General features: G+C 46.7%; 1 protein-coding gene across 5 annotated transcripts in view; it reads right to left on the bottom strand.

Annotated features, from left to right (window-relative positions):
- CLCN1 (chloride voltage-gated channel 1) overlaps positions 1-25012 on the bottom strand; it is a 137461-nt gene that overhangs the window by 15024 nt on the left and 97425 nt on the right. For 4 of the 5 annotated variants that reach the window (XM_090044121.1, XM_090044116.1, XM_090044117.1 and 1 more), the window contains 8 exons: positions 16836-16920; positions 13955-14056; positions 11079-11163; positions 10409-10558; positions 7320-7389; positions 6377-6487; positions 6033-6246; positions 5249-5382 (listed from right to left, as the gene is read on the bottom strand). In XM_090044121.1, the coding sequence (XP_089900247.1) occupies positions 5249-5382; positions 6033-6246; positions 6377-6487; positions 7320-7389; positions 10409-10558; positions 11079-11163; positions 13955-14056; positions 16836-16920 (951 nt within the window). The remainder of the gene's footprint in view (positions 1-5248; positions 5383-6032; positions 6247-6376; positions 6488-7319; positions 7390-10408; positions 10559-11078; positions 11164-13954; positions 14057-16835; positions 16921-25012) is intronic. The other variant, XM_090044118.1, reaches the window with a different exon arrangement.

The raw sequence follows: 25012 nt of genomic DNA, 5'->3' as shown, positions 1-25012 counted from the left end.
GACTGCAATGGCTTATGTGAATTGCTCAGAAGCAACTGTCTTACCCACCCTGTAAATGCTGGGTAACATGATATCTGCATGCTGTAACTAAATCAATCAGCTCCTCTGCCTACGCTGCAGCACATCAGAAGCATAAGTAAAATAAATCTTTCGTGAAACCATCACGCTGTGTTTAAATCATACTGACTCCTGCTCACCGTTATCACCCACCTGCCCGGTCATAAATCCCCCTCCTCGCGCCAAGCCGGTCATGCCGACCCAGGCTCGCAGGTCAAGGGTGCACCGGCATTATGGGGCGCGACAGACTCTGCAAGAGGAAATTAGGGCTGTGCAAAGCTTTGATTCGATTCAACAAATATTCAACATATTCGACCTCGAAAAATGAAAGTCGAGTTGAATAGCAGCTGGTCGCATAGCTGTCAAATCGAATACCAGAAGTCGAATATTAACAGCGTGGGTCAAATATTCGACAAGGGTTGAATATTTGACTTGCCTATACTGGATTCCCTGTGGGGGGAAAATAAAGGAAAGTAAGGGGAGGGAGGGGGAGAGGGGGAAGGAGTGCTTTCATGACTGACATGTGTGGCTGGCCAGTGACCTGTCAGCATTCTCTGAGATCCCTTCCAATCCCAGTGCTCTGGGGGAGGGCCAGAGAAAATGCATCAAAGGCAGCAGTTTTTCAGCTCCCCTGCTTTCTGCCTTGGGGTCAGTTTGTGAGCTGCTGGTGTTCTCCAGCACCTCTGCATCAGACCACAACAGCTGGAAGCCCTGATCTTCAACAGATTCCCTGCTTGCAACGCTAGCAACAGGGATTTCTGAGAACTTGGTGCTTTTATTTTATAACTACTTTTCATATCAGTTTATGCTTATATTGGATAGGGTTAGTAGTAGCCTAGGATCTATTCTGTATATAGGAATTTAGTTTATATATATTTTTTTATACATCATTCATTCTTTCCAACACACCAACGCTTCTCAATATATTATCTACACACACAAACACATTTACATAACATCCAGAAATCTAACCTGCGGTGCACGGCACACTTAGAGGTTCCAGTTTACATACAAAGGAACACATTATGAAGCGGGGTGGAAAGGCAGGTGGCCCCACTGGCCTGCCTGAATGAAGTGGAGCAAGGGGAGGGTTGCAGGCAGGAGAGCTGCAGTTTCTCCCCCCACCAAACTCAGATGCAGCCTCTTTCTTCCTGCTACAAGGGATGAGGCTGCTACAAGCAGTAAAGAGAGGGGAGCAGCAGTGCCACCAGAGCCACTGCCTGTGCCTGAAACTCTCATGTCCAGACACAGTAGCCACAACATCTCCCACCGTAACTGCAACCAGCACAGCAGCGCACTCCACCCCTGTGTCACTGCCGGTGCTGAGCCTTCCAGCTCCAGAAGAAGAGCTGGCGCCGGATCTGGATCTCAGTGCCCTGGCAAGGGAAGTTCTGGGGAAGAAGGGGGAATCAGTCGAGTTTGTGTTCGACAGCCCTCAGGTTTTTTCCTTTCAAGCCATGAGGTCTTTCCCAGAAGGCACTTCAGAAGGTGCCTCTGTACAGGTAAAGGCAAGCGGCTCAGCTGATTCCGCTCTTCCTCTTGCTGTGCCTCTGACTGCTGAAGAAGGGGAGAGTTCAGCAGCATCCACAGATGCACCCACACGCCAGAGGGAAAGGCCTAGTACTAGCATGGTCTGGGATCATTATGAGGCTGGCAGATGATCCCGTGTTTGCTATCTGCATGCACTGCCGAGCCGAAATCAGCTGGGGCAAGGGCACAAAGCGCATGATTGCCTCGGGGATGCTGAATCATCTCCGCAGGTACCACCCCTTTGCCACAGGAATGGCCCCCACTCGCTCCACAGCCCCTGTCCCCCCACAGTAGAGGCAGGGCACCTTGGAACATGGGGGGCAAAAGGGACCAGTTGCAAATGCGAACAAGGTCACCCAGACCATTGGGGAGATGCTTGCTCTGGATGGCTAGCCCTTCACTTTCATTGAGCGGCCAGGGTTCAGGCAGCTCCTGGCACTGCTGGCTCCATCCTACCAGGTGCCCCCATGCACCACCTTCAGCAGGATGGTGGTGCCCTCCCTATACGAAGCTTGCAGGGAGCACTTGAGGAAGGAGATGCACAAGGCAGGTTCGCAGGTGACCATGACTGTACACTTCACCTCGGACATCTGGAGCAGCCAGGGTGGAGATCATGCATACCTCTCGCTCACAGGGCACTGGTGTGGTCTGTGGGCTCTCCTTCACGCCAAGGTGATGGATGAGTCCCACACAGCAGCAGAGATAAAGGGGGCCATGAACCGCATGGTGCAGGGGTGGCTAGGCCTTGGGCAGGCTGAGCTCACCTGTGGCTTCATGGTCACCGACAATGGGGCCAATATAGTCAAGGCAGTCCGTGATGCCAGCTTTGCTGGTATTCGCTGTGTGGCACACAATTTACATCTGATAGTGAGGGATGCCTTGGAGGGGGACAGGGCTGCCAGTGATGGCGCCAGCAACACCAGCAGACTCGTTTCGATGCAGGAAGGTGGCAGGCTACTTCCACCGGAGCATCAAGGGGGGCAAGATGCTGTGGGACAAACAAGCAGAGCTAAATGTCCCGCAGCACAGACTCATCCAGGATGTGGAGACTCAGTGGAGCTCCACATACCTGATGCTCGAGAGGCCGGTGGAGCAACCGAAGACCATCCATGAGCTGGCCTTGCTTGGGGAGATTGGGATGAGCAGCCCCCTGACCAAACCTGAGTGGGATGCCATCTCCCAGATCTTGCTGGTCCTCAAGACCTTCCTCGAGGCCACTGAGACCCTCAGTGCTGCTGATGCTTTCCTCAGCCAGGTGGTCCCCATAGTGAAGGAGCTCCGCAGCCAAATGGAGAGCTTCCTGGGGGCCAATGTTCCTGGCTGGGGCAGGCTGCTTTCACCAGATATGCAGGCACTGGTGAGGCGGCTGAAGGAGGGACTTAGGAAAAGGCTTGAACCCTTGGGGTCCAACACAGTGCATATGCTGGCCACCATCTGTGACCCAAGGGTGAAGGGCACCATATGTGGCAGCAAGACACTGAGTCGCTGGAGGGAGGTACTTGTTAAGAAAGTGACAGAGGTGGAACAGCGGAGGCGGGGGGAAGTGGGACGGGGATCCACTGCCTGAACCCAGCCTGCCATCCACGAGCCAGTCTTCCCCTCCACCACAGGTGCTGCCAACATGGGCTAAGGCCATGGCAAACATTAGGGGGTCCAGACCCACCAGACCCCAGGATCAGGCAGACAGCCCTCACACCGTGGTGTCTGCATATCTTGCCGAGCCTGTGGAGTCCCTGGACTGCGACCCCTTGGCGTACTGGACAACCCACAGCCCAATGTGGCCAGGTCTGGCCACAGTTGCCCGGGAATACCAGTCCTGTCCACTGACCAGTGTGCCAAGCGAGAGGGTGTTCAGCATGGCTGTGGATGTAGTGACACCCCACCACACCTGCCTGGATCCTGGTCTGGTGGAGCAGCTGGTGTTCCTCAAGGTGACCCTCCCGCTGCCGGGGGTCCCCAAGCGCCAGGTGCAGACGGAGCGAACGCCACCCTTCTCACTCCATCTGGATCACGAGTTTTGTCTGTCAGCAGCCTAAGGTGCAGTTTCCCTCAAACCCCTGCACCTATCACCGTGAAAGTCAGCAGGCTTTGTGGGCTCCTCAGGGGCTAGCAAGCTGGCAGTTTTGAGCTCCCTGTGGCTTTCCACACAGAAGTCACAGGAGGTTTTCTCTCCAGAATTTGGGTGCTGTTTCTCCGAACCCCCTGAACCTATCTTGTTGAAAGTTAGCACACTTTGTGGGCTTCTCAGGAGCTATCATTCCGGTAAGTTTCATCAAGATCAGACAAGAAATGCCAAAGTTATAGCCTGCTTTGACCTTCCCCATTATAGCCTATGGGGAAGTTGAAGCAGCTCAAATATTCAGCTGAGCTTCAACCTCAAGTCGAAGTGGCCCCACTTCGACTCGAAGCAGACGGCAAATAGAAGCAGGACCCAATTTAATGTTCAACATGGCTGTTGAATCAAATATTACCTGCTCTGCACAGCCCTAGAGGAAATGACATGGGTCATGACACCTTGGGGACCAGCAGGCCTTCCATGAACCAAAGGGAGAGTTCAGGTGTGGAGGGTTGAGCCCCTTCATAAAAAGACAAGAGCCCCCTGTAAGATTTGAAAATCATAACTTGGGGAGGTCTCCAGTCAGACAGCTCCTTCACTTAGGTGGATTTGTTAATCAATGAACCCATTTAATTTTTTTTGCAGACACTTCCCCACCCCCACCCCACCCCAAGAGTCAAAGTATAATTTGAATCCTGGACACATTAACTCTCTAGATCCCAAAGGTGGTGTGTCTGTGTCTGGGTGCACACTCCCAATACATACCAGCTCTAGACCTTTCCAAATCACTCCTGACTTCTTCCCATTACCCAAGAGATATTGGCATATAAGATCCTTGCCAAATACTTGCATTTCCTTCCCCAGGCCTGAATTCCTGTTAGGTTCCCTTTAGCCAACAGCAGTTCAAAACAGACTCCCTCCTTCTTCCTTTCCACAACGTGGATTCCTGCTGCCAAACTTTGTCCCTCCCTTTCCTTTTCCAGATGCCTTCCTCAGCCACTCACCATGCATTTCTCAAGCATAGAAAGCTATCCATCTTGTAACACTCACCTCTCTAAAGTGCTTAATCCCAAATTTCATCTCTTGCAGCCCCATATCTTAGTTCCCTTCTACAACAGCCTATTCCAGGAGAATCACAGGAGGTGACACTAGCCAGCAAAAGCACTACGAGTCAGTTCAGGAGCTAGAGAGCAAAACTGGGTCTGTCTGTGTGCAGCACCAGAAGTAGAGAATCCTTTCCACATTTAGAGAGACAGGATCTGGCTGCCACAACATAAATATACCTTAAATTCCATGTCAACCTAAACAGAGTGCTAATCGTTCTCCAAATCCAAAAAAACCTCAAGGCACTAGTGAATACTGCTGTGCCCATATTGATAAGAAGTACTATCACTCCCACTATGGATGTAAGGAAACTGAGGCACAGAGTGGTCTTGGACAAGATCAGTGATCACACAGCAAAATCAGCAGCCAAGGTAGGGTCAGAACACATTTCTGGGTCCAAGGTCTAAAATCCCAACTATAGAACAATGCTGGCTCTTCTAAGCCATGCTTCCCAATGCCAGGAGGGCTTCAGGAAGGGTCAGTTTCCCCACAGTGCTTTACCTGGTGAATCCACAAGAGGTAAGGTCTTGACAGTAGTGGTTTGTAGCAGAGTCTGGAGGTCTCGGTATGTACAGTTAGATGAGATGAATTTCACATCACAGACCATAATATCCTCAACAAAGATATTGTATTTGCTGGAGTTTAACAGACAATAAAGACAGGAGTCAGTGCAATATTTAAAAATGTCTAACAGAAATATTTCCCAAATAGGCAAGCAAAACAGCTCCTTTCAATAATCAGATTAATATATTCTAGTGAGAACAACTACAGGAGAAATGAACATTTTCAAACCTTTCAGGAATCAGAAAGATGAGTGGGGAAATCATTTGCAATCAAACATAGCATTTCATTTTCTAGATTTTTTTAAGCTATTAATTGTTTCAAATACAATTTAAATATATTTCTAAATGATGTGTCATTTCAAATAAAATGTCAAAAGGTTTAATTTAGGAGATTTTTTAATTCAAGATTTTGGTGTTTTTCAAATTTGGAGGCTTTTTTCAACAGAAACAATTTAGTAAATTGACACAAATTCACAAACTATTTTAGTTGATCAGAATCTGCCTTTGCAGTGGAAACATGCCCTAGCTCCATATGTAACCCTGTACTTCATCATTTTCCTCTTCTTGTTTCTCATCCTCATCTCGCTCTTTTTCTGTAGGTCATGTCCCTCATCCCCCTCTGTTTCTTTCTGACCTGTCCTATTTTCCAGTTTTCCATTGACAGTTTCCCACTACATCACTCTCTTCTGTCTTATTTCCCTTCTCCCCCAGTGGTACTACACCTTATGTGATTCCAGCCCAGGTCTGGCAGGTAGGGCAGCTTCTTCACCTGGATGATACTGTCATAGAGACTGGGCTGCAAACTCTGGGCCACCATGTTGGCAAGGATGACAGCCACCATCATAGGCAAGATGTGAGAGATCTGACCTGTCAGCTCAAAGCAAATCACTGCAGTGGAGACAGTATGGCTCACTGCTCCTGTCAGAGCTGCTGCACCTTTCACAGGGGTGGTAAACAAAGAGTAGAGGAAAGACAGTATCAGATGGACCATAGAGTTAATGGAAGTGAAAACAGAAGGTGGCAGCAGAAGGAAGAAAGAAAGAAAGAAAAGAGTTTCCATACTCACCAATGACTGCATACCCCCCAGGTAATATTTTATAAACAAGTCCATCAAAAAGGATTCCATCTGGAAAGAGCGATGCCATAATTTCACCAACAAGACGTCCAAAAGCTGCACCTGAACAGCATCACAAAAGACCACTAGTTAACACCTATAAACCCAAAATGTTCATGCTCCTTGAGGCAAGGAATTTGTCATGTCTATGCTATGTAAAGTTGTATGGGAAGATACTAATGGTGTGTATGCTAAAACAAAAAAAATTACAAGATGGAGTCAAGGTTGAACGTATGTATCAGCAAAAGGGTGAACACAACCAGACTGTGCAGTTATCCCAAAATAAAACCTTACAAACTGAATAAATTAGGGTAAAAGTTATAGCCTGAAGAAACCCAAATGTTTTTAAGTTGCAAAAATGCAACTAGGACACCTTTGGCACACTGTAGTCATGCAATGATGATCAAGGCACATTAATGTTTGTGGTCCCCGACAGGATGAAACTCAGTTTTAAAGACCTGGCTGCCCAAACCATCTATGTCCAGACCCCAACATGTTTTGAGTTCTTTTAAAGGTAACTTTAACTGAATTTCCTGAGCTTGCATTCCCATATTTTACCGTAAACCATCAATAAGAATTATCAAATTTAAGAACACCTTCATCTAGACTTTTTTGTCTCAGAATTTAAAAAAGAAATCAGTAATCACATATCAGTTAACCTCCAATCAGTCAGAAGTTACTAATAATCTTAGCTAAGGTTGCAGCATATTTAAGTGAAGGATAAAGGTTGCTTTCTTGTAGCTAGGTCCTCAGGGAGAAAAAGTGGCCTATTACTAATACATATTAAGGGAGTTCTTTAATCAACAGGAAGGGTCCTGATATTTCTGGAGAGGAAGGGCCAGGTTTAAAGTCCCATCTCCTCTCTGAAAAGTCTCAGAGAACAGCTAAAACTCACCCAGCACAAAAACAGGCATGAAGCCTCCACATGGTATTGGCATGGTAGTAGCGATGACAGACATCCAGAACTAGGACAGAGGAACATGGAGTTATCATTAGTGTGTTGCTGTAGCATCTCCAGCTGCCCTGCCACACTTTCCATCCTGCCATTTCCTCTATCTAGACTCTGTAATCTCAAGAGCATCAAGGAATGTGGGGAGCATAAAAAGGGAGAAAGGCAGGAGTCATGCAACCCATCACCCTCCAGACCACAAGGCAGATGTTTTCCCAGTGATTGCTTTGCTGATGGGGAAGTTCATTCACAAAACGAAGGAACAAACGTTGACCACTAATTTCCTGTCAATCCCAGAAATGAGGAGTTCCCCTTCTTTACTGATAGTTTTGTTTATTCTTCAAACAGTAAAAGTCATAAAATCTTGGGCAGAGTCACAACCAATTATCACACTTGTAGCAGGAACACCCAGAACTAGGTCTTAGGTAATTTCACATAGTCTTCTTAGGAGAAGATCAGTCTTGCACATGTCTTGAAGGCCAAAAGGCTTATCCTTTGTTAGATCAACAGGATGAGTGGCTCCAGAGTCAAGGACTCTACAGTGAACCCTGGGTGCGTCTACACGAGAAGCTATGTCACCGTAGCGATGAACCACGTCAACTCATTGCTATGGCACCGTAGCATCAGCAGGCACAAAGCATGATGCCGCTGCTACTGTGCAGTAGCAATGAGCTACTGTGCATTAACTCATTGCTACTGCACAGTAGGTTTGGAAACAACCCGTGCAGCACCAGGACTGTGCAGTACTGGCAGTTATTAAAGCAAGCACTAAATGACTGCGCTTAACAACTGCACAGTTGAGTGCAAGAGTAGACGCGCCTTCCTATGACCTCGCCATTGTGAACTTACAACAAGGACTGTGAGCAGGAGAAAGGAGCAATACTGCTGTGATGAGGAGAAAATGCTCTCTCTCAGGTATCCATGATGCAGCCAATTGAAAACAATATTTAAATTTCCACCTAAGAAACCTGGAAATGAATTTACTTTTCAGAGAGCACGTATGATATGCTCTACGTAGCTGCAGTAGCTGGGTAGGTCCTGACAGAGTAGCTGGAATAAAATTAGCCATAATTCTTTTACACTTTATGCCCTAAACGGTAGGGAACTTTATGCCCTGTGTAACTGCATTTTGGAGCACTGTTGCAATTGGCTATTTTCTCCTGTGGCAAAAGAAAATAGCTCCGTGTGTGTACCAGCCCTCCCACCTTCTAACCAAATAGCCTACTGGTTAGAATAGTTGCCTAGGGAGTAGGAAAGCAGAGTAAGAGAGATGAACTTGTTTCTCAGCAAAGTACTGTCACCACCAAGCCATTGGCTGGGCCCTACTGTAACATGTCTCCAGCATACCATGCCTTGCATTAAATTAAACAGCAGTGAGAAAGTTTCTGCCCTTTATTCACATAAACTGAAATAGGATTTAACCCAAAATGAATAGATTCAGGAATTCCAGAACATGGAAATCTTCAAGAGAAGACTGGACAGTCACTTTGCTGGGGTCACCTTACCACAGCTGTCTTTCCTGCCTAGTGCAGGGGGCTGGACCCAATGATCTTCCCAGGTCCCTTCCAGCCTTACAATCTATGAATCTATGTGACCTCTCACATCCAGTGGTATAGGGATATTCCAAAGATGGATGACCTTTGCCCCCAAGCAGTGCCAGGGACAGCCCTTTGTCTATTCTAGTACTAAGGACTGGATTGGTTCTGGGCTGGCCCTACAATCTGAAGAGCTACAACAGTGGAGTACAACCAGGTTGGTCCCCTTTGCCCTAAGCTGTACCATATTCAGCCCAGCTGCAGCTAAGAACTTGGACCACAGTATAGTGCAGTGGAGAATCAGACTTGATCACTGCCCAGACCATAGTAAGGGCAGGCTCTTCATTATGGAACCTATTCCACTCTAACACAAACCAACAGTAAAATATATGCCCTGACATTTGCAGTTTCTCAAAGCATTGCATTTCTTAAAACTGCAGCTTCTCAAAGCTTTTCACTGGAGAACAGAGGGACACAGGAAAGATATTCCACATGGCCCGGTCTCTCTGTTTAAATAAATATGGCTACAGAACATGCTCGGCCAGCATTACTAAAGAACCTTCTGCTCTCTGTCTGACAGATATAAGAACAATCTGTCCAGGGTGGGGTGTTCATCAAACATTGCTGATCATTTCTAATAAAGGGCATGTGGCTGCCTAATGCTAAATTGTCCCTGCCATCTCTCTCCTTCCCCCTAAACAACGGAAATTATTTCTTCTTCTCCTCCTCCTCCTCTCACCCATGCATTGGTTACATAGATCAACTTCTCAGTCGGAACTGTTGTAGCTTCCATAAGACTCTCTGGTACAAGTCTGCCTTATTTTTGCATATTTTGCTTTAATTCGGTAATCTGCCAGTGTCATAGACAGCTCTCTGCAAGTTTCCGTAACACTTGAGCCTGCTGTAGCTCATGCTAAACTGAGCCAAAGAAGTACCAACCAAATCTCTGTATTATAGAAAAATATGGTGCCTCAAACCATAAATAAATAATGCTTGGAAATATCCTTAGTAGTTTCCAACCTTACACTTAACATCAAATACACACCACGAAGCATGCTTGCTAGGAGATTTCCTAGGCCTCCAAGAAGAGACAACTGGGTCAAACAGCAAATACAGATCATCTAAAGTAAAAAATGGCCCGACTTAAGGAAGAAACTATACCCCAGTCTTTATTATAAGCCACTTGACAGTGATCAGTGGAAGGGTCTCAGTCTGTAGGGGGCAAGAATAAAGAGAGGAAGGTCAGGGTGAAGGGGATAATTTCTCAGTTCCAGAAAAATATTCCCCAGCGATGCGTGTAAAATCTAAGAATCAAAATTATTCCTCCTCTCAGCAGATGGACCTCAAACTCTTCCTAATGATAATTATTTGTAGCTTCTACATAGAACATTTTTCTAGGTTGATTTCAAAGCATTTTACAAAGGAGGTCAGTATCTAGAGCTGCCATTCTGAATGGAAGGGAGGCATACATCCAGATTAGGAAAGGGGTGGGCTTTCTACCTTCATGAGGAAGAAGAGCAGGATGATGATGAAGACACTGACGTTGGGGTGAATCCAGACGGCAGATTTCCCTAAAACCTGTGGGTTCCCTGTGTACTTTACCCAAGTGTAGTTGTCAAATAAGGAGCTGATGGCCTCCCTTGGCATCAACTGCAAAGATAAAAGGCAAGAAAACAGTGAGGTTCAAAAGATTAAACTGGGCCAGTGCTACACTCAGGTTGCCCACCAAAGAGAAGATGGGGTCCTTATGTTTCTTCCTGCTTGAAAATGTTCATCTAGATCAGGGGTTGACAACATACAGATCCAGCCTACCAAGCTACTGGATCCAATCTACAATGCTCAAGGCCACTTGCATACTGGGAGTTAATTTTTTCACATTAAGCTGCTTATGCCTGCCTGAAGCAGAGTGTGAAAACCAAGAATTAGACAACATAACGTTTGAGGTCCCTCCACCCTGTGACTTTATTATTGTTATTCAAAGAACAATCTCTTTCCAGGCTCATAAGTGTTCAAAGGCCTTGAACATTTCTCACTACTTCCCATTAAGGAAGGGGAAACCCTTCTCCCAGGGTGTATGTTCATTGGGCTGAAGGGTGAAGAGAACATTAAATGCATTCATTTTTTCTCAGAATTACACATTTTCAGCTTTATAACTATATGTCCCACTTACCTCTCCTGCCATGAATTGCCCAAACCCTGGAGGGAAGGTCACAGTTGCTATAAGAAAGGTTATAACTCCCGGGTATATCAGGCGGCTGGAAAAAAATGTTTAAAAACTATATCACATTCACTTCTTTCAGCCCTAATACCTTGGGCTGTGACTCTGTTGGGTCATAGATGGACCTGAAGCATGCTTGCACACTAATTACCAACAAAATCAGAGTCAATTGCTAGAGAGACTCCAGTAGCTAACTAATTGGTAAGGTAGAAAAGAAGTGTTTTCTCCCTCTTGAATCTACACTACTGCCAATACCTATATTACAGGTGTGGTGCTAAGTGGAATTCTATTACCTGATGTATCTTTGGGTGAAGTGTAAGATCTGAAGCACTACCATTTTTGGGAGCAAAATATTATTTAAATGAAAGATATTGTTTTATTCACCAAACTCTTTTTCTGAATTCTTCCCATGCCACTTTTAAGTTCAAACACAAATAATTGGGCTCAATACAGTGGTTATTGTACGAAATGTCTTGGCTTATGTTATGAAGGAGGTTACATTAGGCAACCTAATGATCTCATACAGCCAGTGAATCTATGCTTTCAATTACACAGTAATTTTCCTGTTTCTCAGCATCTGGTCTGCTTTTATGTTCACTTTGTTGCAGTTTAGACTGTTCTAATTGTACCCCAGGGATAGGCTCCATAATGAGGACTGAGAAAACTGTTCCTCATAAATACAGTTCTTTTGATTTTTCCTTGAACTGGAAATTTCTCCCTGTTCAAATCTATAAGACGCTAGGACTTAAGGGCACTCTGTCTCACACAGTAAGGCCCTTCGAAATGTTAAGAGGTAGCAAAATACTTTATATATTCTTACTGGGCCACTATACACTGAAAATTAGGATGTTGCAAAAAGACCTTTTTTCTCTATGTCGATAATAACAGCATGCCATTTATTAGAAGAGGAAAGTGCTATAAAATGCCATGGGTTTGCTACATGTCCTTTTCATTTTGTCTTAGCTGGGGCAATAAATCCAAGGGACCAGTTCCCCTCTCTTTACTTTCAGATTCATTGTTGATCCTCAACAATGCAGTATTTCCAACTATTTACTTGTTGTTGCTCTTTTTTTTTAATGTTTTAGTATGGAAATATTTCTATTAGGTCAAATTTAAATTGACATTTTCTCTCTGAGATATCTTAAAATAAGTAAACTATGCCTCTAAAGAAGAAATTGTTTTGGATGACCTCCTGAGGTCCATTCCAGCTCCATTTTTGAATGTTTTTGTGATTATTGATTTTATATTTTAAGAACATTTCCTGTCTAATCAATTATATTTTCCCTCCATAATAAAAATGGCAGGGAAACATGAACATCTCTCTTCCAGACCAAGCTTGTCAAAAAGAAAATCCAGCTCAGAAAAAAAATGTTTGCTTGTGGATAAAAATATCTTCACCTGAAATAAACTCTTTGGGACAGATTCTGATATCTTTACTAAGTATGAGATTACATGTTACAATTAGACCACATAAAGAGCATTTAAACCTTAAATTATCACACATTAAGGCTCATTAACAAGTGCTAAGTGCCCCCTAGGCATTTTAAAATTGTGCCACTTTGGATGAGGATTATTTTTGAGATGTGCTACCTAGCTCAAGTCAAGTTAACCTCTGAATGTTCAATTAAGACAAAACCACACATCTGTGGTCCTCCAGTATCCCATGATTCTACAGCTCTAGACAAATGGCTAGAAACAGCTGCAGAGCAAATGAGTGGGGAGGGAGGGAGGGAAAAGGGTGTGAAAGGGATAGAGGGATGGAAGGCAGGAGTGGAAAGGGAGGGGAAAACTGCCAGGCTGTCATGCCCTTCACCCCCCAGATCACCTTCCAACCCCCTATCAGCCTCCAATCATCCCAACACCGCCCCCCCAGTTGTCTCCCACACCCCTGGATCACCACTTGACACCTCAATCCCATCCACCATACAACCCCAGTCACTCCCTCCCCCTCGTCCATGCTGGGATTACCACTCTGCCATGCAAATCAGACCAGCAGAAGTGGTGGCAACAAGGGAAGGAAGGTCCTCCTCCCTGCCTGCTCCCAGGCTCCCTACAAATCCCACCACCCCTCCATGCTTGAATCCAGCCCCCACTGGGTCTCACTGCTGCCTAGTATCTCCTTTTGACCCCCACCCCTTCCCCCTGCTCCCCTTTGAGCCCCAGGGCCCAGCAGGGGCTGGATCTGGGTGCACAGGGTCAGTGTGGACTGCAGGCTACAGGGAGCATGGGAGCAGACAGCAAGGGGGAACCCTCCCTGCCCTCTCTGTCACCACTGCCACTCTTGGGCTGATTGGGACAGCAATCCAAATGGCGAAAAAAATCAGTGTGACAATCCGGATGTACAGGGGCTAATCAAAGGGTAGAGAGGCTGATTCAGGTGCTAGTGGGGTGGGGGGGCAGCAATTGGGGGGCCAGAGGATGATTGAGGCGGTCAGGGGGCAATCCAAGTGGCAGAGGGTTCCTTCCCCCAGCCCCCAGCCTATACTGTGGCTAGAGAGCTGGCAAGCAGGACAGAAAGGAGCAGACTCATCAGCTTGTAGCTATGCCCCTGCTCACAAGTCCTCTAGCAGCAGGTCTGATCAGTGCACATTAGAGAAGATATTAAACCTTAATGTGTGGCTGCTCACAGCACATGCTAACATCAATTAACATTCTTTAGAGTTGGCATATGCTAATTGTAATGTGTACTCTCACCCTAATATTGACTAGCACCATATTTCACAAAAAGTCCCACTGGATTCCACGAGACCAGCTGGTACTATCCACAATGAAGAAGGGTTTCAGACTGTAGTCTCTACAACAGAGTATTAATATTCAAGCACACTCACTATTTGGTGAGAAACTTGCTTAAAGTTGTATGTCGCCGGACACACAAAACCACTTGGCGATTGAGGTAAACAAAAAATGCTCCAAGGAACCCACAACAGATCCTATGGTGAAAGAAAGAAATTGAAAATAAAAGTAATTGATGAGAAGTAAAATAAACACCACACACATCTTATCAATCAGGGAATAAAGGCTAAAGGATTTTTCACGCAGAATTATTCACCTAGCCTTTTACATGGAAGCAAGTGGGTATAAACAGTCTGTTCCTAAAGCTGCCTAAGCCACTTACTAAAGTCACTGGGGGCTATGGCAAAGGAGGACAAACCTATTTGGACTCTTTTCTCTCTCAGTTTATATTTTAACCATTCTAAAAGGGGAACTATGCCCCCAGAAAAACAGAACATGGCTGCGTAAATCTCTTTTCTGCTTCTCTTTTGGATTTCATGATCTACAGAATAACTTACCTAACCAAAAAGTGCAGCAAGCTGTATGAACAGCCTGCATGCTCCTTGCTATAATCAGGACCAAAGACCATTGTCTTAGCATAATCAAAAAACATCTCATTCACCCAGTGAAACTAAAGAATGAAACATTTAAACCTGGTAAAAGGAAACATTGTTTTACGCAGCACATACTCTGGTTGGGGAATTAATTGCAGTGTGCACAGATATCAGTATCTTCAAGATATTCTTGAAAATCCTGAAAAAATTCCATTAATTTATCATTCCATTCATTTACAATGCAGACAGATTTTTCATTTTTTGAATTTCCTTTGTAAAAGTTATAATCAGTCCTTCAAAATATTGACTTTTTCTTTAAAAGTGGCAATGCTTCCCAAAAAATCGTATCTTGAAAAATTTCTGCCATAATCCTGGACTGACCAATCAAAACTGGCAATGAAAAAAACAAAAACCGAATGCATCTCTAACCAGCAAAACAAAAAATGACCAGTGGGCGTAACTGACTACACAGACCCATCTGTCTATTGTGGAATATCCTGACAGGCTGCATAAGACCTCACAACCACACAGAAAATGACAACTGTCCAATAAAACCAGCAAGGACCAAAAAAACAGCTGGCAAGATTTTTATTTACAATTTTTGTCACCAATTATTAAAAAAATATAGAAAAAAACTGATTACGAAATTTTCACAAAAACATACATTTTATAAAATAAGGATATTTTTCAATTAAACATATTTTATTTTAAAATATTGGCCAGCTGCTTTTCCTCAAGAAAAGGCATTTTGCAGGCAACCCTTTAGCTAAGTTTTTAAATATTTTCTGTAACTGTCCACAAAGAAAATGTATTCACTATTGCTAATCCCAAGCACTCAAAATGCATGTCAGGCTGCCAATATCATGAGATTGTTTTTTAAAAAAATACTTTTTATTGCATGAAAAAGATAAGAAAAAGTTGTTTGTATTTGGCTTCTCATTTTGGTGCCTTTAAGATGAATCAAGGTCAGGTTTTAAGCTACCATCACTGGAAACTTACTTTTTTCAGCAGAACATGGAATTGCCATGTAATTGTTTTATTTCATGTGCTTGCATGGAAATACCAAACATCAGTAAACTAGTGATAAAACAGTAAGAATCTGCAATACTTTTGTTCATTTGCCATTGATGATGTCTATAGAAAATAGCTTGAATTCCTTAAGGTAAACTTCAAATGAAAGCTCTTTCTATTCTAGGTAAATTTCTATCCCCTTCCCTCCAATGGAGTGTGGATGCTCTTGAGCAGTTTTATAAATTTTAAATTTACCACCTCAAGAGTGGAAATTCTGTTGACCTATGATCGTTAGACTGGTCTGAAGGACAGAAAATATGCTAACTAGAGAGAGAGTAAGAGAAAGGAATTTGCTCTCAGTGGGATGGAGGGAATGCATTGCTAAATAATTAAAAGCATTAGAGAGGCTCAGCAAAAAGCCCCTTATCTTTTTCTTTCTCTGTTTTTTTGTAAGTTATACCCATCACTGTAGCATCTAAGGCCACCTCTCACCCCCTAAAGTGTTTTTAATGGTGTACATTTCCTAGCAGAGGTAAAGTGCTAGAGAAATGCAGAGCTACAATCTGAGACTGCTCAAAAGCCAAAAAGACACTGTGTTTTTAAAGTTGCTGAGTTTAAAAGCCAATTTTCCCTTGGATTCACCCAAGGTCAGTGAATAAGTGGAAGTTTGCAATGGTACTTTTAGGAGAAGAAGAAAAATTGTATGGCAGGACTTAGCAATTCCTTAATGACTTAGCATGTTGACCTTCAGCGGCATGGGTGACTAGTGCTTCCTGAGTCAGGGAGGCCACTTGCCCCCACAGTGGCCAGTCAACAACTGGGGGGGTCCCCTCCATGGCCGATCACACCAAACGTTGGTGGGGGGGAGGGTTCAGCAGTGCACCTGGAAGTGCCAGCAGCGCTTCTCCTGGCACCCCCACTCCCTGGCTGGCGTTCTCAGTGGAGAGGGCACCAGCACTCCCACCTGCTCCCCTAACTGTCACCTAAGCAGGGAATGCTGCTGTCAGGGGGTGGCATGCACCCCCGTGCACCTCCTATGTGTTGCCACTATTCAGCGGACTAGGCATGCTGAAAATATCACTTGAGTTCTGTGTAGCCCTAGAACAAATTTGGGTGCAGCCTCCTAAAAAAGTGAAGAAGCTGAGCTGAATATCTGGTTTTCTGGACTAGGAGCTCAGGTCAGATCCTGTGAACACTAGAAAAATCGGACTGGGTTTCCATGCTCACACAAAACATCACTATATCCGAAAACTGAGCCTTACAGAGAGCCAAATAGTCTAAAGATTTTATGCTTTAGATTTTATGCAAGGACCTGCAGAGCTAACTTGACATACTTTTAGCATTGCAATTAGCCACGTCCCTGTAGACTTACCCTATTACAGCAAAGGCTGGCAGCTCTTGCAGGTCAAAGGGGAAATCCATGCGAAAGTTAGTTCTAAACAGGGCTGTAATGGTGACTGCATGAGAAAGAGAGACAGCAAGAGAAGAAGAGAAGAGAAAGAACGGGTAAGAAACACTGAATGGGGTGGAGGCTGTGTGGGAATAGTACCCTATATAATTATAGGTTGAATAGCAATGGACTCAGAGAATTAAGGGAGTGGAAACAGCCCCAACTATGGTATTTCATGCATTTTGTGCGCATCATTTTGCAAAATTAATGTTCTTTTAATGTGGCTTTTTAAATGGAAGTTTATTCACTTTCAGCCTTACACCCAGTGTCTCATTTTTTGCTTGGAATAATTTATTGTCAGAAGATTAATTTTTTTTGTTCTCATTCTACTTGCCATATCTTAGACTCTGAAAGATAATATTCTTAAGACCAGTCTTGGTTCATATCAACAGGGATCATCCTAGTCACACACTGATAAGATCACTCGTGAGAACGAAACTGAGATCCTCTCTGGGAGCTACTTTTATACAGTTCTTCTAAGCCAGGATAGGCAACCTCTTCTGGCTGTGAGCTGGACTGACCCACCCTGGGTCAGAAAAGGGTGGGAAAGCAGGTGCTAGGACCCAAGCACTGCTGCCACTTGTCTCCATGTCAGCATGGGGAGAGCACCCACAGCTGAAGCCTCCTGCTGCCAAATGCCACCAAAGCCCCATGCTCACAGGCCAGATCCAATGGGTCCACTGGCTGCTGACACCTGTTCTAGGAAGTACAGAGGTAATGATCAGTCTCAGAAATCAGAGACAGCAGAAACAAACTAGCTTCAATCTTAACCACCCAACCCTTTCTTGCCCATCTGCTCCCTTGCTTGCCCCATTTAACTATGTTCAGCACTAGTTTCAAATGACTCAGACAAGAAGGTTTCTCCTCTTACCTCATTCTGGGAGAATAAAACCTTGACCTCCCCCAACACAGGTCGTTGCCTAACCACTACAGCAGAGATCAGGCAGGACTGAGAATACTTTCCTGTTGTGGCCATTAGGCAAGGAAAAGCATCATGCAGAGGAGAAGAACAAGCAACAGGGCGCCTGACTGTGTGGCTCAGGAAGGTGGACGCTGCCTTAGAAAGGGAGCAGTGATCTCTTGCTTTTACTATTGTTTGTGTATTTTGTATTACAGTCATTGGGAAATCGGCAAACATAGCCCTGGGGACAGAGAGCAAGCTTCTTTCTATGGTAGTCCTCCTGTTTTGAAACTCCCTCCCTGTCAGTCTAGAATACAGACCCAGAGGACACTGAGGCAAGGCTTTGTCATTACTGTACTACTTCATGTTGACCAGACCTCTGGGAAGACATGACCCATGATCCTCAGCAGAAAGCAGTGCATGCCTATGTCTGTGCAAAAGGAAAAGACTTCCTGGTGGATTGGTTATAGCACAGCCCGAGACCTCTGACTTTCTTTTCAGACAAAAGAAAAACCCACATGTGTACAATACTCAACACTGCCCAGCACATGCTGTCTTGTGGTGTCACATGTATTTTAACATTTAAAACCTTCTGATGGCTGGTGCATCCCCTGCTGGGCAGTCCCAAACAGGGGGAAGGACTCCCCAGAATCCTCCTGTCCCTCCTGAGGCTTAGGTTTGAGCAAAAATTCCTCATGGTCCTCTAGCTCACTGTCATCACTGTTGTCAGACAACTCTGGGATCCCCCCAAAGTTGGTGATGAACCACAAGTTGATGGAGTAATAATCCATCAGATTTTGCAAGCGCTTGTGATGAGTGTATGTCACTTGACAGGCACCCATAAAAATGTAACTAAGAGGGGAGCAAAAGGAGCCCCAGCCCCAAACAGTGACTTAGAGGGGGTGCCAGAATGGTGCCCCCAGATTTTGCCATGGCAAAGACAGCCCTGCCCCACACAGTTGGAGGAGATAGGAAGGAGCAAGCTGGAGAAGCAGGGATACCTAGGGCAGGTATGACCACCCTTCTTCTCCCTCTCCCCCCCTATTCCCAGATGCAGGGGAGTTTTTTCCAGAATGCATGGACAAAACTCCCCTGCATTAGTTATGCCTCTGGGCACCCAAGACCCAACTGGGGTCATGAGCTCTCTGATATTGCACCTCTAGGACCTTTGTCTTGGCCTTGCAATAGCCAGTCACAGTTGTGCCATGAGCTGCCATCTCTGTTATGATTTATGTGTACACAACTTGTTTCTGTAGAGTCTTCCCGAGGGACTACTGGCTGCTCTCTTCACTCCAGGTGGAAATAAAGTCCATGACCTTCACTCACTTCCAGTTAATGGAGTGTTTTGCGGCCACATATGTTCTGGGATGAAAGTAATTAATATAATGGGTGACTGGGTGCTCAAGAGATTTTCAGCTGCACTCCACAAGCCAAGTTTCCAGGATGATGATACAGAAAATTATGGCTGTGGCATGTCTGTCAACCTAGCTTTAAAAGGTGGGGTCATAATCAAGGCAAAGCCCATGGCTCCAGGGCAGTAAAGTTGCAGTAAGTCATAAATGGGCTCCCTCAGCGAGGTTGGGGGAAGAAAGCACAGCACTGTGGGATGTTGGTACAATGACATTCTGGCAAAAAGAACACAACCTGAACTGCTTAGAAAGGCATTCTGCCTTCTCAGCAGGGCCACCTGGCTCCAGAGCAACACTAGCTACAAGCACAGAGCTGGCTGGGCTGACTATATAAGCACAGGCCCTCCATTTGGGCTCTGGCTGCTCGAGGCTTCACACCCTGAAGCAGCTCAGGCACCCTGCTGTGGCCTCCACACACTCCTTTTACAGCCACTCCCAAAACACCAATCTAAACTATAACAAAAGGGTCAGACCTCTGGCTGCAACATAAACTCTCCCTGCACTGGGTCCAAAACATCCTATGCTGGCATAGAAGACACCTGTGCATGACTTCTTTTATTGTGGAGAAGCTGCTGCACATCAGCTTCTACCTGGCTCTTGACAGAACAGGACTATGATCCAATGGCAAGGAAACTAAGTCAACTGGGAATCTTGACAGAATGGGACCTTGATCCAGTGACAAGGAAAGCAAGACAACTGGGAATCTTGCTCTGCTGCAGCCTTCACCTGCCTTTCCAGCTCTTGACATTCTAACATCTTCTTCCACCTGTTCTGCCATTAAGGACTTGTAGACCCATAGCTGGAGGCTAGGCAGGCTTATTATAGTTTCATAGTTTCATAGTTTCTAGGGTCAGAAGGGACCTGAGTAGATCATCTAGTCCGACCCCCTGCCATGGCAAGACAGAGTACTGGGGTCAAACGACCACAGCAAGATGTTCATCTAACCTCCTCTTAAACACCCCCAGGGTAGGAGCCTGCACCACTTCTCTTGGAAGCTGGTTCCAAATCCTAGCCGCCCTGACTGTGAAGTAGCGCCTCCTGATATCTAACCTAAATCTACCCTCTGCCAGCTTGTGACCATTATTTCTGGTCACTCCTGGTGGTGCTTGGGGGAACAGTGACTCCCCCAATGCCTGATGATCCTCCCTGACTAGTTTATAACAGGCGACTAGATCCCCCCTCAGCCTTCTCCTTTGGAGGCTGAACAGGTTCAGGTCCCGTAGCCTCTCCTCATAACGCCTGCCCTGCTGCCCCCTGATCATATGAGTGGCCTTCCTCTGGACCCTCTCCATGTTGTCTACATGCCTCTTGAAATGCAGTGCCCAGATCTGGATGCAGTACTCCAGCTGCAGCCTGACCAGTGCCGCATAGAGGGGGAGGATCACCTCCTTGGACCTGTTCGAGATGCATCTATGGATGCATGATAAGGTATGGCTGGCCTTCCTGACTGCATCCCCACACTGCCAGCCCATGTTCATCTTGGAGCCAATGATGACTTCAAGATCCTTTTCTGCCTCTGTACTGACAAGAAGGGAGTTCCCCAACCTGTAGGAATGGTGCCGGTTGTTCCTCCCCAGGTGCATCACTTTGCACTTGTCTGTGTTGAATCCCATCCTATTCTCATCCGCCCACCCTTGTAACCTGTCTAGGTCTGATTGTAGCCTATTGCTCCCTTCTAGAGTGCCTACATCCCCCACATCTTAGTGTCATCAGCAAATTTGAACAGGGTGCTTTTTACTCCCTCGTCCAAGTCGCTGATGAAGATGTTGAACAGTGCAGGCCCGAGGACGGAGCCCTGGGGGACCCCGCTGCCCACATCCCTCCAGGCTGCAAATGACCCGTCCACCACCACTCTCTGGGTGCGGCCCTCCAGCCAGTTGGCGACCCAATTGACTGTGTGGGCATTGACACCACAGTCCCCCAGTTTCTTAATGAGAACAGGGTGACAGACAGTGTCGAAAGCCTTCCAAAAGTCCAGGATGACTATGTCCACTGCTACCCCTGCATCTAAGGATTTGGTGATCTGATCATAGAAGGCCACCAGGTTGGTCTGACAGGACCTGACACTGATGAACCCGTGTTGGTTGCCCCTAAGCATGAAATCCCCTGCTGGCCCCTCATGGATGTGTGCCAGAATAATTTTCTCGAACAGCTTGCCTAGGATCGAAGTAAGACTAACTGGCCTATAGTTTCCTGGGTCCTCCTTCTTCCCCTTTTTGAAGATGGGAACCACATTGGCCCTCTTCCAGTCCTCCGGCACCACACCAGAGCACCACAAGTGCTCGTAAAGCCGTGCCAGGGGTCCTGCAATGACCTCGGCCAATTCCTTTAGTACTCTAGAGTGGAGATTGTCTGGACCAGCTGATTTGAATATGTCCAATCCCTCCAGAAGCTCCCTAACTAGTTCCTCACTAACCCGTGGCCTAGGTGCACCTCCCCTGGGGCCTGAGGGGGGCCCAGCGGGGGGGGGGGGGTGACTGTTCCGCTCCCTGCTTAGGAAGATGGAGGCAAAGAAATCGTTAAATATATTGGCTTTATTGTCTGGTGTAACAACCAAATTTCCTAACATGTCCTGCAGGGGCCCCACATTACCCGGAACCTTCTTTTTACCCGCTATGCATTTAAAGAAGGATTTCTTGTTGTCCATAATCCGGGAAGCTAGTCCCAGTTCCATCTCTGCCTTGGCCTTCCTGACTGCCCCCCTACATCCCCGAGCAACTGCAGTATAGTCATCCCTGGTGATGTCCCCTCTTTTCCACTCCTTTTAGCTAGGAGACATTCCCAGATGCTTTTGGTGGGCCATGGGGGCTTGTGTGCCCTCCTGCTCCCTTTGGTCCTCATTGGGATTACCTCTCTTTGGGCTTGGAGGACCGTCTCCTTGAGGAGCAACCACTCTCCTTGGACACCTGGCTCCCCCCCTCTGGGACCTCAGTGCATCCCTGACTATTCTCTTTAGCTTGGTGAAGTTTGTCCTCCTGAAATTTAGGGTTGCTGCCTTGCTGCAGGCCTTTGCCACCTTGTGCTGGATGGTGAATTTCAGCAGGTGATGATCACTGTCGCCCAGGGGGTCGAGCACCCGCAGCCCCCTCACCAGGTCATCTCCCATGGCCAGGACCAGGTCCAACAAGGTGTCTCCCCTGGTGGGGCTGTGCACCTCCTGGCTTAGATGGAGGTCCTGCATTCTGGCTAAGAACCGACGTGAGCAGTCAGACATGGCTGACTTCTCTTCCCAGCAGATGTCCGGGAAGTTCAGGTCCCCCATGACTACCACATCCTTAGACTTCACTACCTCCGTGAGCTGACCCAAGAATTCTTGGTCAAGCTCTTCCCCTTGGTGGGAGGTCTGTAGTAGACCCCCACTGTTAAGTCTCTTGGTCCATGCCTGTTCATTCGCCAGTTACCCCTGTTTATGTCACAGCTAACGTTCCCTGAAGGTCATTCTACTATCCATCATCTGTGGATGTGCTGGGTAGCAGTACAGCTCTTCCCCACAGCCAAAACATCCACCAGTTTGCTGGCTGGGCTACAAGATTAACCTGCACTGGGATGTATTCTTCTGCAAATCTTCCATGTCTTATTGACAGTCTCCAGGGCAGTTCTGCTGTCAGGCCATGAACTTCTTTGCAGCCTTCTTGGTCCACAGCTCTTTCCTAGGCAGCCTGTATGGTCAGACTGACCATTTGGGCACAGGCACTGGCTTTATGTACTTCCTAAGCCCCACCCCATCCTGGCAAGTAACTCTCCAGCCAACCACAGGAGTTCCCACTCTGGGCCTGATGACCAAGCTGCCTTCAGGACAGTTTACTGCTGCTACCCTGCTGGCTTAGCAGTGTTCCTACTGCTCAAGCAGGGTTCTGCCCTGCTGTACCACTGCTGGACAGCTAGCCCTGCAATAGGCACACTCAGCCTATGAGTCCCTCACTGCCTATTTCTCTGCAGCCTGTCCATAACATGCCATCTCCTCCCTACCTGGGGATATCCTCATTGCTGCCTTTGCCTGGATTTTAATGGACAGTTAGTTACCATAGTTCTGATCCCTTTGGCACAGCCTCAGCCTCAGATTTGGACTCCTCACAAACTGAGGTACTTGGTTAACCCTGCACTCCTCAAGAATGCATACACCCCCATCCTTACAGCTGTGAAGCACTTTAAACCTGTTCCTGTCCTTTCAGGTAATTTTTATATTGTTTAGGCCAGTGGTATTCAAACTTTCTAACCACCTTTAACCCTATCCTAAAGACTGACTGTAACAGAAAGCCAGGGACTCACTGCTACTTTAGAGGAGAAAGGGCCCAGGAAGAGCCCTAGATGGGGAGAGACTGCAAGAGAGAACGCTGCAGGAGAACTAGCCTGAAGAAACAGGAATTATGAATGCTTCCTGCAGATCTAGTTGCTCTGCAGTAGCACACTAGGATGATGCCTACATAAGCAGTAGGAAGCCTACTGCAGTGCAAGTTGCTCCGCAGCAGGACTGGAGCTGGATCCCTGCAAGGGAGATAAGGCACTGCTACAGATGGACTACCATGGAAACCAGCCCATAAGCCTAAACAGCGGATGCCTGCAGCCAACCTGGTGGAGTCACCTGACCAGAAAGGGGTAGGGCCTGGGGGAAAGATAAACCAGGGTCTGAACCAGAGGAGGACTGTCTGGCCCTGAGAGCTGAAGAGGAAAGTGCTCCTGACCTGCAAGCTTCAGGGACAGGAGCTCCTGGCTAGGAAAGCTGCAAGGGAGCACCTGATGGACTGTTGAGCTGCCTTGGGACTACAAGTAAGACTCTTGGAGCTTATGGGGATGTAACCCAGAGCTGGGGATTATGCTGGTACCTAGTAAAGATTGCCCCAAGTGCTTGTTTGTCTATCCCAAGGTAGAGGGAAGGTTTTCCCTTTTAAGTGGCAGGGGAAAAGGCTGTTTTCCCTTTTTGCTGATGTTTATTGGCCCAGAAGAGAGAACTTGTGTTATAGGTTTATCTTTTGATTATGGTTTAGAGCAGTGTTTTGTTGGGGACTATGAGGGATGGTTTCTGGAAGTCCCATTGGCACCCAAGGGGTATGTGATTGCCTTGAGCCCTGTTGGGAGGGGCAGGACAGAGGTTGGAGCCAGAGGGCTCAGTGCTGGGAGCAGGGTGAAGCTTGGAGTCCAAAGGCTTGGCACCCAGAGCAGGTTGGAGATGGGTGCCAAGGGCTTGGCACCCCAGAGGGGCTAGCCAAAGCCCGATAGGGCAAGACTGGAGCTGGAGACCATGAATTGGATCCAACACAGTATCCTGAGCTAAACAGCCCAGTGAGAGAAGGGGAAGATGCCAAGTGAGCCAAGACCCCTACGAGGGACTGATCAATACCATCTGCAAGGCATGGGGTGGGGTGTAGGGTCAGATGGAGCCACATAATTGGCCCTTAAGGCTTATCGGTACCCTGGGGTATGGATGGGCAGGGAGTGCTCACACAGCTCAAGGGCAAGATCTAAGCTGGTGGTCTTCAGGAGGGACCTGATGGCTATTGGACAGAGTAAGGCTCTTGAACTGTCAAGGCAACTTCCCTTTCTATCTAATAAGTACATCAAGGTGTGGTGGCCAAGGAGTGGAAGGTACCTTGAAGGCAGAACAGGGCATGGTTTATGGGGCCACCAGAGGGCATCATGGCCATCCCTGGCATTCGACCCTGTTACACTGACACAGAGCCAGGCACTCTAGCACAGCAATGGTAGTGCACTGCTTCCTGGTCTGCTTCCCAATTACCCCCAGTCTTTCCGTGGACCCCCTGATGACCTATAGTGGCACCCCAGGATTCCAT

Source organism: Crocodylus siamensis, chromosome 4 (genome assembly GCF_052110815.1).
Source record: "Crocodylus siamensis isolate JL-2025a chromosome 4, ASM5211081v1, whole genome shotgun sequence".
In the NCBI taxonomy this organism is placed as follows: domain Eukaryota; kingdom Metazoa; phylum Chordata; order Crocodylia; family Crocodylidae; genus Crocodylus; species Crocodylus siamensis.
This window is presented reverse-complemented; position numbering and strand designations above follow the sequence as displayed.